At 33.1% G+C, this 13316-nt stretch overlaps 1 protein-coding gene across 2 annotated transcripts; it reads right to left on the minus strand.

The window, feature by feature from the left end:
- Positions 1–922: 922 nt before the first annotated feature.
- On the minus strand, positions 923–12872 carry LOC124941475 (diacylglycerol kinase 1). 2 transcript variants are annotated; one of them, XM_047481811.1, is made up of 8 exons: positions 12743–12872; positions 11447–12619; positions 9862–10228; positions 8366–8442; positions 7127–7246; positions 5710–5874; positions 3683–3820; positions 923–1420 (listed from the first exon to the last, which is right to left on the minus strand). In XM_047481811.1, the coding sequence occupies exons 2-8, from the start codon at positions 12608–12610 to the stop codon at positions 1271–1273; spliced, it is 2181 nt and encodes a 726-aa protein (XP_047337767.1). In that variant the 5' UTR covers positions 12611–12619; positions 12743–12872; the 3' UTR covers positions 923–1270. The 2 variants fall into 2 exon arrangements, with proteins under 2 accessions (XP_047337767.1, XP_047337768.1); XM_047481812.1 differs by lacking the exon at positions 923–1420 and having other exon boundaries at positions 3722–3820; positions 5705–5874.
- Positions 12873–13316: the final 444 nt, after the last annotated feature.

A 13316-nucleotide genomic window follows, 5' to 3' on the forward strand; every position in this document is an offset into this window, starting at 1 on the left:
AGAAATGTTAAAATTATTAAAAAATTTATATTAGAACTAGATTCTATTTAAATATATATAATATTAAATATTAAATAAATAAAAATTTAAATAAGTTGTTGGTTCTATAAAATATATAAGATAATTTAATATATTATAAAATATATAAGATAATTTAATATATTGTGGTAAAATTTAATAGGACAATCTTATTAATTATGTGAGTCATGAGTAACTTGATTGTCAATCATTTTCTTTATCAATTAAATATATTCTTAAATAAGGTAAAAAAAATACTTATTACTAAAGTCATAATAGTATGAAATTTGATTCTTAAATAAGATCTAAAGAATTTAAATTTTTTTCATAAACAAATAAGTAAAATAATAAAAAAACTACATGTGAAAAGTAAAATTTTAATATTCAACATGAACAAAGATTTACATTTGTTAACCAAATTTTATAACATAACATAGAATGTGTTTACAAATTACAAGCAATAATTAAAAAACACGTGAATGAAGAGAAATAAAATAAACAAAATTAAATAAATATTAATTTAGCAATTAAATTAAATTTATATAAATATAAATGATAAAAATGTTTTTTACATTTTATACAACATTTTTATAATATCAACCAAACATAAAATTATAAAATTTATACAATTTATGACTCTCTTATACTTTCAACCAAATACAAATAATATATATAACTTATACCTCTTAATACCCCTTTACAATTTATACTCCTTATAATTAATACCTATATAAGTAATATCATACAACAAACGCCACCTAGATATGGATTTAAATTACTCCCAAAATTAAATATATCTAAACCTTTTGAGACTGAATTTTGTTTTAAAAAAGACAATATGGTTCTCACTTGATCAAAGTATTTTAATTAGGAATATTTTCATTAGGAATAAAACAGAAACTCATCATCAATTTAATTCAAGACTCTTACTATTTGAACTATCATCAACCATAATAAACTTTAGAATACATTCTTGAAAATTGAAAAGATAACACAAAATTTATCATTCATGATAAACTTCAGACTTTAGAATACATACTTGAAAAATGAAAAGATAACACAATTTCTCGATACTCAAAATTGATCAAGGTACATATTCCACACGCATATTTGGTAAGAAGGCATCATGTTGAAGTATACACAACAATGGATGAAATAACAACTACAGAAGCCGATCGAAACACAAGGCAGGTCTAGAAGAGAGATACCCGAGAGTCTCGCAAGCTATACAACAAACAAGCAAGCAAACAAACTAAGAAAGCTTCAAAGCCATTTCTTGGAGAAGATGTCGCTTTTGTGATGCATCAATCACGTGACTGCTTTCAGCACTTTCTAGTACATCAGCAATTATAGCAGCTGCATGGCCCAAAGGTTCCTCTGCTACTCTCTTCAACATGAATGCCTACAGAAATGAGCCAGAATCATCAGAAGGCATTATATCACTAGATAAAAAGACAAATAAAAATAGCACCAAAACAAAAGACAGCATATTGGTACTATAAAGACTGCAAAAGTAAAAAATAAAAAAAGACAACAATTATGTATTAGTGAACAATCCATATCAATTTTTTTTGGTGGGGCATGAATTGCAGTATTTTGACCAAGAAAGCACATTAGGGTATTTGTGTGGTTAATTTTGTCATAACTGGGGAATCAATGTCTCACATCCCCAGCCATAAGGTAAGGCTACATATGCTTAAAAAAAAATATATATATATATATATATATATTAAAAAAACTTAAATATAAGGTCGCTAAAGAACAGATAGCTGCATAAATTGATCAAAAAGTTCACACTTAGAGAGAATGAATAAAACCTTGTGTAGATTGGCCAAGCTCCTAAGTCCTACCTAACACTAGAAAATCCATACAACATTTAACAACTTCTAAATAGTTAACCATTTAAACAACAAAACTAAGGGCTTTATAAATATATTCATTTCATTCATCTGGTTAAAAAATAGTGTAGTAAGATGGCATGTTCAATTGCTCAATGATTAACAGTAGAAGACAATATTATAGAGAATTATCAATGCAATACTTCTTCATTCACTAGTTATATAGGTGTATGCGTAAGGATATGTATATATATTGTTACAATACTCGGAATATGGAAATAAATAAAATTGATACATAATCAAATTTGAGCAAAGATGCCAACCAAGCCCATGACCTTTATCAATTCCCAGATAATGTTTTAGGAAACATATTTGCAGGTTGATCACCAATGTGAACATATTTAGTAATAGTAGCGATGATGCCTTCATGTTTTTTGCAAAAGAAATGACAGTCTACTTAGATATGTTTTGTTCAACTTTCCAGTAACTCTAGATAAATATTGGATTTTTCTTTAATTGAATAGTGTATCGCAAGATTCAAAAAAAATATCTTGTGAGTTGTATGAGAATGCAGAATTTATTTCATGATGGCAACTTGGTTATCATACCACTCTTTATCCAAATGTCAAATGAACCATAGGTCGATACTCGCTTTTGCGCTTGATAATGCAACTACTACAATAAGTTTCTTACTCTTCCAAGAAGTCAAATTACATCCCCCAAAGACATAGTATTGTGTAGTTGACATCACATAACCTCTGTACTTCTTGATGACTCACATTTTTATGCACAATTCTTTGTCCGGGTCTTTTAAGATACTTAAGATTGTGCACAACTCTTCTCAATGCGTTGTTAAAGGACGCCATGAATTGGCGTACAACACTAACTGGATAAGCAAGAGCATTAAGATAGTTTGCTATGAGTCATTAAGATAAGAAGCGACATTCTCATTCCGGTAAAAACTAGCCTATCTCACGTTCCTTGATCAGTAGCTCCTAATAATATTAATGGCGTGCCAATGCTTAGAACGGACATTTGCATGTTGTTAAGAGCTAACGCAAACTGTTAGGAGTTAACATAAAGATCAAAATAAAGACTAGGACAGGAGTTTCTTGGAAAATAAAAACCTTTAGCATAAGCGGTGACTTATGTGAGTCTCTTCTATGAGACAACGCATAGAGATTTAATATTGTCAACAATTTTTCTAATAGAGCTATAATATCCTTAGAATTTAGGTTGGATAAGAGATATACTTGAAACCTCTTTCCGAAACAATAGCTCATAGTCTAGCCATATCAATCTCATTTATAAGAAAAAAGCATCTTAAACAGAGAAACAGAGTAATTGATCCTTGGGACATGAACAAAAACTTGAAATGGGTGTGAGCTATCGATTCAATGGTAGTTGACAAGGTGGGTGTAGAAAGTAAAAGCTCACAGGTGAAGCACAAAAGGAATATTTGTCCACTGTAGCATACCATAAACGTTGCTTTCTACATACATGGTTAGATAGGTTCGAAAAAAGCTCAGAGTTAGACTAACTTTCTAATTAATTGACATTCATGATGGGTTACTAGATTCCACTCATGATCATTCTATTATTAATTGTTAATAAATACTGCCAACATAAATCGGAAACCTCACTAGTAACGCACAAAAGGAATATCCGTCTACTGTAGCGTCCATAATCCTAATATTTCTAACTTACCTCGAATATACTTCAACACAACCTTTTTGCAAGTCTCTTAAGGCAACCATTTGTAAATATGAAAATGAAGTTTATATATCAAATATGCATTCAGAAATAAATACATTCAGAAGTAGAACCTGGCCATGATGTGTTATAGTCAATGTACATGGTTGTTGAATCCAAGGTTCTCCATCCACTTGGACAGGTAATGTGGCACATAGTTGGATCTTAATAGATTGACCTTGTGCTAACCTTCGGGCACGAGAAAGCCCAACCTGTGCAAAAGAAAGTACAAGATTAATAAATTGATTGGTGAAAAGTTAGTGTCACCGTTATATCAAAAGACAATATCTAGTAATAAGCCAGATACAATTAGAATATCGTATTATTGTTTAGCATCACGTTCTTAGCACGTGTCATTGTGTGCATATGATCTTATTGAATTGTTTATATAACTTTTTGAAATTATTAATATTGAATAGTTTATTTATTTTTTCAAAGCCTTGCAAGGGCCTATCACAAGCCCATCTCCTTTATATCTAGTTATGATTATAGTAAATCCAGTGGAGGTTGGAAACTATTGTAGATAATGACCAAGCCACCACATTTACTGTAGTAAGAAGAAGCCTTGTGGTTCCTTCAACAATAACAATAACGTTTGCCAAAATATGAGAATTAGAAAATGTTGTCATTCTGAATCTTGGTTTCCAAGCCTTTAATATGAGCTCTTACTATTAATACATTGGTAAACTATGAGTCTATGACCATCTTATACAACTCTAATTTAGCATTCCTCCCCTTTCAATTTCCTCTTTTCTTTATCTGAATTTGCAAAATTAAAGTTTACTAATCTAAGACAAATTGTGAATCTTTTTGGTTAGGATTTTTTTGTCAGTGTTGTTTTTGGGAGTGGACTACATCCAACCAATCTAGCCGAGGAATCAAACTAGAAACTCTTTAAATTAATAATGTCGGGATCGGATAAATTTATTAATTTAAAGAGTTATTAATTTATTGATTAATTATTAATTTAAATAGTTTTTAATTGATTCAAGTATTCAACGTATAATTCATATATCCGTATAAAATAAGTAATTATTCATACCAAACGAAAAGGAAAATTAGTCTATGCCTCTTAGAATTACGTTGCAGCGAACATTGGGACTCCAAGCTTAACACTATTAATGATTTTTGAAGTACTAAATGACTTTTGAAGTACTACTGTAAATGTAAACAAGAGGAACAAATGTGAATGTATTATTAAGCAAGTTTGGCATACAGTATATAAATTACATGAATGTGTTAGAGTATTCAAATCATATCTCACAAGATGGCTTCTCATCTAAAAGGGGTTGTAAAATCAACTATGTCAAATCAAATACGGAGTTGTATGAGTACAACAGAGATAATCCTGCAAGCACACAAAAAGACTTGCAAAGATGACTTGAGGAAAAATTTCAGTTAAAAGTTAGTCAAGGAACAATATCAATCTAATGAACCTCGAGACTATGATCAATCGATGTGACTATCGTAATAAGATTGATATCAACAATTTAATGAACTACCCAAGTGAAAATGAAGCATGTTCGGTGGTTCAGAGTTTAGAAGATATTGTGGGTACTATCATTGAGAACAATGCAGAGGATGACAGCGGCGAAGATGATGCGGTGTTTTTGGAAGCACTTATGGCGTTGAATGTGATATAATACAAAAATACAACACCTGAGCTATTTGATGCAATAAGAAAAGTTAGAGATGAGCTCCAAATAGACTTAAACTTTAAAGGAAACCCTACAACTATTGAATCATATTTCAATAGAGTGTAATATATGTGTTTTTAGTTTCTATGAATTATTAATTTATGAATTTTTTGGAACCGAAAATTATAAAGGGATCACCCAAAAAAATATTATCTTATTATTTTATCGAGTTTTTTAATTTTTTACATTGGCCTAAGTCGGGACCGGACAAATTTATTATTTTAGAGAGTTTATTAATTTACCGAATATTATTTTAAAGAGTTTCTACCATATATCACTTTCTTTATGTCACTCTTCAAAGACTTTGTAATGATTAGATTCAATGTACATGAAGATCAAATTTTCATGTATTCCAATTCCAAAATATGGATAAGGTTCAAAAGATCTTTAAGGATTCACCTTACCTGAAGTGTTCCAAGATGCCATGTTCCAGATATGCTCACAACTTCCAAAATCTTATCGTGCATAGACTGTGCATCAAAGTTGTCTGATGTTTCATCCTCATTCTGCCACAAGTCAACACCACCCATGTAGCTTCCAATATTAGCAACAAGAACACCTTCAGAATCCTGAAAAATCCAACAAAATATATTTTAAACCTGAAATTGCATTTCATTACACGTCTTAATTGCCAAAAAAACATTTTCTGACAAGCCAGCTTCTTAACTTCAAACATGCCACAATTGCACAGCGTTTTAATCAAAGATAAGAAGGATCTATTGGTGAAGCCTGAGAGTAAAGATGAACATATCAGACAACATTTCATTGCTTAATATGTACACTATATTAGAACAACCATACCATAACAAACAAAGACCTAAGGTAGGAACACGATACTTGAATTATTGAACATCAATATGTTACGAAAGGAATTGAGAATTAGGGCGGTAAGCTCTAGAATAAACTGCCGGGTATAATCGTCGGCAGTTATTTTACAAATAAGCTGTTTTAACAGAAAGTCTTTTATATAGTAGTAAATAAAAGGTGGGAAAATAAGTTGGGTTGGACAGCTGTAATTGGTTTTGGAGGGAAAAGAAGTTGGGTTGGACAGCTGTAATTGGTTTTGGCGGGAAAAGAAGTTACCGCAATTGAATGATTAAGAAGGCAGAGAATGGAATTCATTCAACCAATATTTCAATCTAAGGTTAGTCATAACTCTCTCTCCTCAATTTCCTATTCTCCTCTACAATTCTAATCCCATCTATCTGATTGCAGAATCTGTAATCACAATTCTCTTCTTATCTCTTCTCATCCTATTCAACTTCAAGCTCTTACTAAGGTATTGTCCTGCCCTAGATCTAAACATTACTGAATCATAATTCATAGCTTATCACAATACTACTTCAATTTTATTAGATAACTTTCTATAAAACAATTGTTCCATTTTATTGGTTACTTGCCACTTCCAATGTTAAAATCTCAAAATTATCCTTAATTATTTTTTGTTGGAAAGAGGTCATCAACTTTTTCATTAGAATAAAAATGAACGCAAAAAGCGTTCCATAATTACATAGTGGTGAAAGGGAAAGAAAAATACAAAATAACAAAAGAAGTGAAACAAGGGAAAACAATGGCACAAGAGAGCTAAATGCCAATAGGATTAAAATCATCCTTAATAACTTTGTATTCTCTTCAATAAAAAAAATAATATATTATCTCCACCCTATGATTTGTACCACGCATAGAAATATGAAATATATAGTCTAACAGAACAAATAAATAAATAGTAAATAACAATTAGGGTATGGATTAGGTGGTAACACACCAGAAAACTAACAGTTCTCAGTTCAACACAACAGTTGAGCTGTAATTAGCACTCACCTCTGGGACCTCTACCTCTACATCATCCACCTGAACCCGAACTTGCCATGGAAAATCCGCAAGTGTTCTATCCATAATGCTTTTGGCACCCTCTCTAGCATAAAGTACTTTATTCATAAACTGCAAAAAGTTACCAATAATTTAGGGATCAGAAATGCTCACTGATGTGATTAAATTTAAGAAATAACAAAGTTCACTCCAATGAAAATGCCAAAATATGATCAAACATAGAATTTGCAAGTAAACAAGTATGTAGAAACATTCATCTCTTTCAGTTAGGCAGGATGTCTTCCCTGCCTCAATTAAATTCCAGAAAACATTAATTTTTTGTGGGAACCAGTAACATTCCAAACCTAGAGATCTTATTAAACATTTAGATAAAAACCACTATTTTTAAAAGGTGATTGTCTTCAAAGCCACTATTTTTTTGTTGAATCAAGATCTTCATGGTCTCCTTGTTTATGTTGAAATTTACCACCTAGTTTGAGGGGAGTGTGGAGATATCAACCTAGGCTCATTCCAAGCTAGGTAATAATATGAATGTTGTTACACAGTTTATTCCCAACTTTCTGGCGTGGGTTAAAAGGCCTTGTCAACTTATTTAAGGGTTAGTTTACCTAACCCTCATATTTCTCTTGTAACAGAACTCTACACTTTGCAAATCAAATTTATGTTCAAGCATTTAGAAATGCTTTTGGTCTAATAAATTTAAGTACATGCTCAAATTATAATTTTTATATTTTCAAGTCCTAAATGCATTTATTTCCTTTATTCACACTAATCTCAAGTCCTAAACGTTTGTCACCTCATATCAAGGTGGACTTAGCAATGTCCCATCTCTTTGGCTAGAACCGTTGAAAGTGTAAGCCATCCCAATAGCATGGCCGTATTTCTTGAAAACATAGCTAACAATAAGGAGATGTTCATACACCAAGTTGCTAGGAACTTCTTACAAACTTTGGAACTTTGAAGAAGTTGGAAAGGAACAAGAAAAAAAATCACAAAAAATATGAACTTTTTCATGAAAATACAAGTTGAGTTTATAGTCATTAAATGTGTTCTATGGAATAGAACTTGTAAAATGTTTTTTTACCAAAATACCTAAGCTGAGAACCTAAAAGAAAATCCAGGAAGTAGCAAAATCCAAGTCATAGAGGAGTTGGAATCTCATTAATATGTGCATAAAATTTTAACAGAGAATTCACTATAAGTCTATAATTCTGGAAGAAGATCAAGCACCTGGTTATAAAATTTCTCAGGGTTCTCTTCCCTTAGGTTATGGATTTCCAATGCAACCTTTGCATCAATGCCAACACCTGAAGCAAAAGTAATTAAAATCTTAAGGAGATAAAGAAAAGAAGCTTTGGTACAACACATACAATTAGATAAATGGTCAAACAGTTCCATATGGCATGTCATACTTCCAATCATTCAATGAATGTATTACTGAACACACAGTTGCACCAGGCCACAGTGAATTCGGTACTTTAGAGCATAACACAGCCCAAAGCCCCAGGCTGCTCCACTGTGCCTAGTTAGCAACCCCATGTGTGCAGGGTTTAGTTAATTATTCATAATAAAAAAATTATTTATGAATAATTAACTAAAAATAACAAATCACGAAACATTTTTAATTGTCAATCAAAAATTGGTTGATAATTATGTAAGTCATATTTCACAACAAAAACTAAACTCTTAAGGGCTGCCCCAAAATTTGGAATTAGGATTTTGTTCTACCCAAAGATTTGTATGCAACATGCCAATTTTGGTGCCCATAGGGGCCATATCACACCAGTCCACGGACTTCAGGCATATATAAAAATGAAAAAATGCAATACTTATGGTATGCATGAGATCCCTAACTCCAGGTCCACCAAAGTCCAACATCCAATGAACATATAGCAATTTTCTCCAACACTGACATAAATATAATGTTTGGACACACCAGAACTAAAACATATTTAAGGACAATATATTTTGTTACACGTCGCAATTAACCCAAGGAAGCATTTTTCTCACCTTTTGAAATAGGCTGTTTGTGAACCTTATATCTTCACAGACCTACTTAGTGACTATATTCTGACTACTAGTTCTAGTTTTTAATAACATCAATATTCATTTTTAATTATATTCATTTGATTTAAATATTGTTTTCTAGTAGCACAACAATCTAACCTGTACCACATGACACTTCTCATACCTAAGCTTTTATATTTCCCTTCTCTTCCCTCAAATTATTTACTTTATATAAAAGTTAAAGCCATGTCTGAGTGTTGAACAGATTGCTTTTATTGCAAACATCCCTACTTATCATCATTAAATATAGCTATAAAAGTTGTGCATCCTTACTCTCCACAACAACTACCATTTGGTCTAGGAGATTTGTGATAAGAATCAAATCTTGTGAGTTCTTGAGAAGAGCAGAGACTTAGAGAAATTGATAGAGATTCTAGACTTCAATCCAAAAATTGTTTCTACATACATTTTGTGTATATATTACATCTCTGTCATGACCAAATCATGCATAAAGAAAGAATGAGACAGCCTCAAATTATGGGCTGAGTTATGTATTTTCTGCATGCACCCACTACAAATAACTAAAATGAAACTGCGAGTATCAAGCCCTAAAAAGCATTAAGGTAGGAAACATTTGCTAATAAGCCACATATGGGCTGCTCCTCTACATGTGTGGTTATAAGTATACACTAAAAGTTCTGATGAATAGCTTATCTCACCAAGGTAGTTATTCATGAACTTCATAGATTGAATATGCTTTCCCTGTTGATCTTGAATCTCTACCTTCCATCTATCCAGAATAGTAACTGCTGCACATTCAATGTGACGAAGAACAGTGCACAAGCCTCCCTGCCTCTCCATGGATCCCAAGCCACTACCCCAACCTAGAACTCGAGCCAAGTCATTTCCTGTTCCAGCAGGAAGAATTGCAACAGGAGGAGGAGAAATAAAGTTTTGTTTGTCTATCGCATCCAAAACCCAGCCAACAGAACCATCTCCTCCACATACAAGAACTCTGAAGTGAGCAACATTCCTAAATAAATGAAGGCCCTCCTCTGGTCCCTGTGTGGAGCTAAGCTCAACAACCTACAGAGGTAGATATTGGTTAAATACACAACAAGCCAACAAAGAAAATTATGTGCATTTTTAAGAGAAGCCAAGTGTGATACATGAAGAATACTACCCATTTTATCAAATGGTAGTTATAGAATATGTAAAAACAACCAGATTAACACCTACTTCTCACTAAAACTGGCCTATTAGATGGCTAATTTGCAGCAATAGAACAGCAAGGTTCTTACTCACAAGTCCGACATCCTTTCACAAGCATGTAAGAACACTTTTTGCATAAATTTCATGTATAAATAGCAAAGGTTTCAAAAGTAAATATAACTTAATATTTCTACAAAAGTACCATAGTCAATCAATTAACATTGTATAACAGGTATGTCTATGTTATCAATGCAGAAATATCCAGTAAAACCAGGGAGCTCAATTAAGAATTATATTATTGCTCAAAAAGCCTTTTTAATCAGACATCACATGACAATGATTTCTACAAAACCTAAATATAAACTTCTTGTTTTTGTTATGATCCATACAGCCTATAGGGATGCCTAATAATTTGTATGAATATTAAATAAATAGTTAGTAATAAGAGATTAAAAGTAGTTAGATGTAGTTAGGCTAGTAGGTATAAGTGGTTATGTAATTCCCTATTCAAGTAGTAGGATTTAATTCATTTAGATATGTTGAATTATTATTGAATAAACTTGAATAGTTCAGGTTCTCTTCTCAATAGGCCTTTGGGCTGGCCGTTCTTCTGATCTTCTTCTATCCTCTCTCTATGGCTATGTCAATTCTATTAATTATAATTGATCTCGTTTCAGTTTCACTCAATGTGCAGCAAAGATAACCTAAATTAAAGGCTTAAGTAGAGAAGTGAGACTTTAAAGATTACCCATCAAGAACCTGGTGATGGATGGATTGGTATCATTAAGAAATATAGGTCAGAAAAAGAAAAGGCTAAAAACTGGCAGCTCATAATACCAGTTGACTGGTCCTAGTTAAGTCAAATAAAAAAACTGTCAACCTTCTATGCTTACAACATGAACCAAATAACAACGAATCCCCTTTTCCTAGTATCACAAATCCAAAGGTTCAAAGATTGGTTTCAGCCTAACATGAGCTATATCCTAATACATAATATGAATTTCTTCTTTGACCTTCTCTGCTCCGACCCTTCCACTTGTTTCTTCTGCCTTCCTTTTGATAAATGAGCATGAATGCAAAAGGAACTAGTACCTGAATGGGATTCAAGAGAAGACGCAGTCGTTGCTTGAGTGAGTCTCCCCGTTGAGCTCCACTTTTTTTGTTGATGAAAACTAATAAAGGTCTTGAATCAGGTGGCAAGTCCATCAGTTCATATCTATGTTTCATCCCCACTATCTGAAATTCATCCTTGTCGATTGACGAACTCTTTTTGAAGCTTGGTTTGGAACCCAATCTTTTTAATTGCTCATGATGCTTGGCAGGAGAACCCGTTTCCGAAGTGCCATTACTGCTTTCTTCTACCATATGAGAACCATTAACTGTGTGGGAAATGTCAGTACTTTCAGAAGAAGTGTCTGCAATAATACAGCTATCACCTGTGTCATTGGAGACTTCAACTCCCTGCTTGTACTTTTTGCTATGACTCTTAATACTAGCACGAACAGAAGAAGCAATTTCAGTGGCTCCATGGGTAATAGAACTCAAGAATCCCCCCGAGGAACTCCGGTTAAGTTCCTTAACATATACTGGTGACACAATCAACCTTCTAAATGGCCCCAAATCACAAATATCACCTGTCTCATTGAACATGTTGTTATGACAGTCAACATGTACCAGCCTTTGACACCACAAGCAACACCATATGGGAGAACCCCCAAGGAATGACCCACTGCATGGCTCTTCACAGTAGGTACAGAAAGATGTTTCATCAGGTTGATCCATGACCTCTGCCCAACGAACAGCCCATTGATGGATCACATTGTCATACCCAACCATGGAAACACATTTGCAATCCTTCTGGGCATTTGATGAACAACTCAAATGAGCAGCTGCACCGCATAAATTGCAACGATGTATAGAATTTTCAGGAGCTGCCACAGTCCCCGAAGCCTGTGAAGGAGAAATTGACTTTAAGCAGACGCAGCAACTTACACTTTTCCCTCGAGAAGCAAATTCCAATACCCAAGTATGAGGATATACAGGAACTTTATTCCTTATTATAGGGTTTTTCTTTGATCTGGCTATGGCTTTCATCCAACTCAAGTTGATGTTTCTTCTCCATTGGAATGCCGTGTAAGCTATGGTCAGAATCCCAATTAACCCAGAAATAAAGCAACAGATAAAGAACAAATGGGACTCGCCTTCAGATGGACTTTTGCTGAACCAACCAGGAAGAAGAACTTCAGATTCATCCATAGCCTAAACCTGCAGTTATGCATTCTTTAATATAAACTATCTCGAAGCAGTCAAAGATCAACTTCAATAATTACTGTTTCATTTTATTTTTATATGCATATACTAGTTAAGTTTAGCCAGAAGAAAGCATACCTTTAACGTACCACCCATAAAACCAGTTGTCAAGTTAGTTACAGTGAGTTCTAGATGAACAGTTTTCAATTTGCCAGAAAAAAGTGGATCACCAGCAGAACTGAATAATGCAACAGAAGAGAATTAATATCCAAACAGCAAATGAAGAAAGAAGCAAATGTTGGAACACGTGTAAAATGAAACTTCATGTGGTTTGCCACATAATGGAACTTGATTTTTGTCATTTTGGAAACCAATTGATACAATTTTATTACCAAACATGTACAGATTTAAGAACAGTGTGCAACATCCCCAGTCATAAGCATAAGATACAAATGTAGAAACGTAATGACTAAAGCATAACTTCCTGGAGATGAACTTCCCCGCTTACATATATTGCTCTCACAAGGAAAGTTCTACTACGGTTCGCTAATTTCTACATAAATTTGAACAACTTAAAGACAGGAAACCTATCAGCCACTGTAAAATATCTTTTGCAGAATTATTAACACGACAACAAAAATACATCTCTCAAGGTACATGGACAAAGAACCACCCATCAATGCTCATCATCGCTTCCCCTACAACCCAAATT

Source organism: Impatiens glandulifera, chromosome 6 (assembly GCF_907164915.1).
Source record: "Impatiens glandulifera chromosome 6, dImpGla2.1, whole genome shotgun sequence".
In the NCBI taxonomy this organism is placed as follows: domain Eukaryota; kingdom Viridiplantae; phylum Streptophyta; class Magnoliopsida; order Ericales; family Balsaminaceae; genus Impatiens; species Impatiens glandulifera.

Excerpts from the sequence above, each read along its gene's own strand:
- LOC124941475 (XM_047481811.1), bottom strand. The coding sequence starts at position 12,610 with ATGGATGAATCTGAAGTTCTTCTTCCTGGTTGGTTCAGCAAAAGTCCA. Across the intron at positions 5,875-7,126 it reads TAGAGGTAGAGGTCCCAGAG|GATTCTGAAGGTGTTCTTGT; the intron begins GTGAGTGCTAAT and ends TGGATTTTTCAG. Across the intron at positions 3,821-5,709 it reads GGCATCTTGGAACACTTCAG|GTTGGGCTTTCTCGTGCCCG; the intron begins GTAAGGTGAATC and ends TCTTTTGCACAG.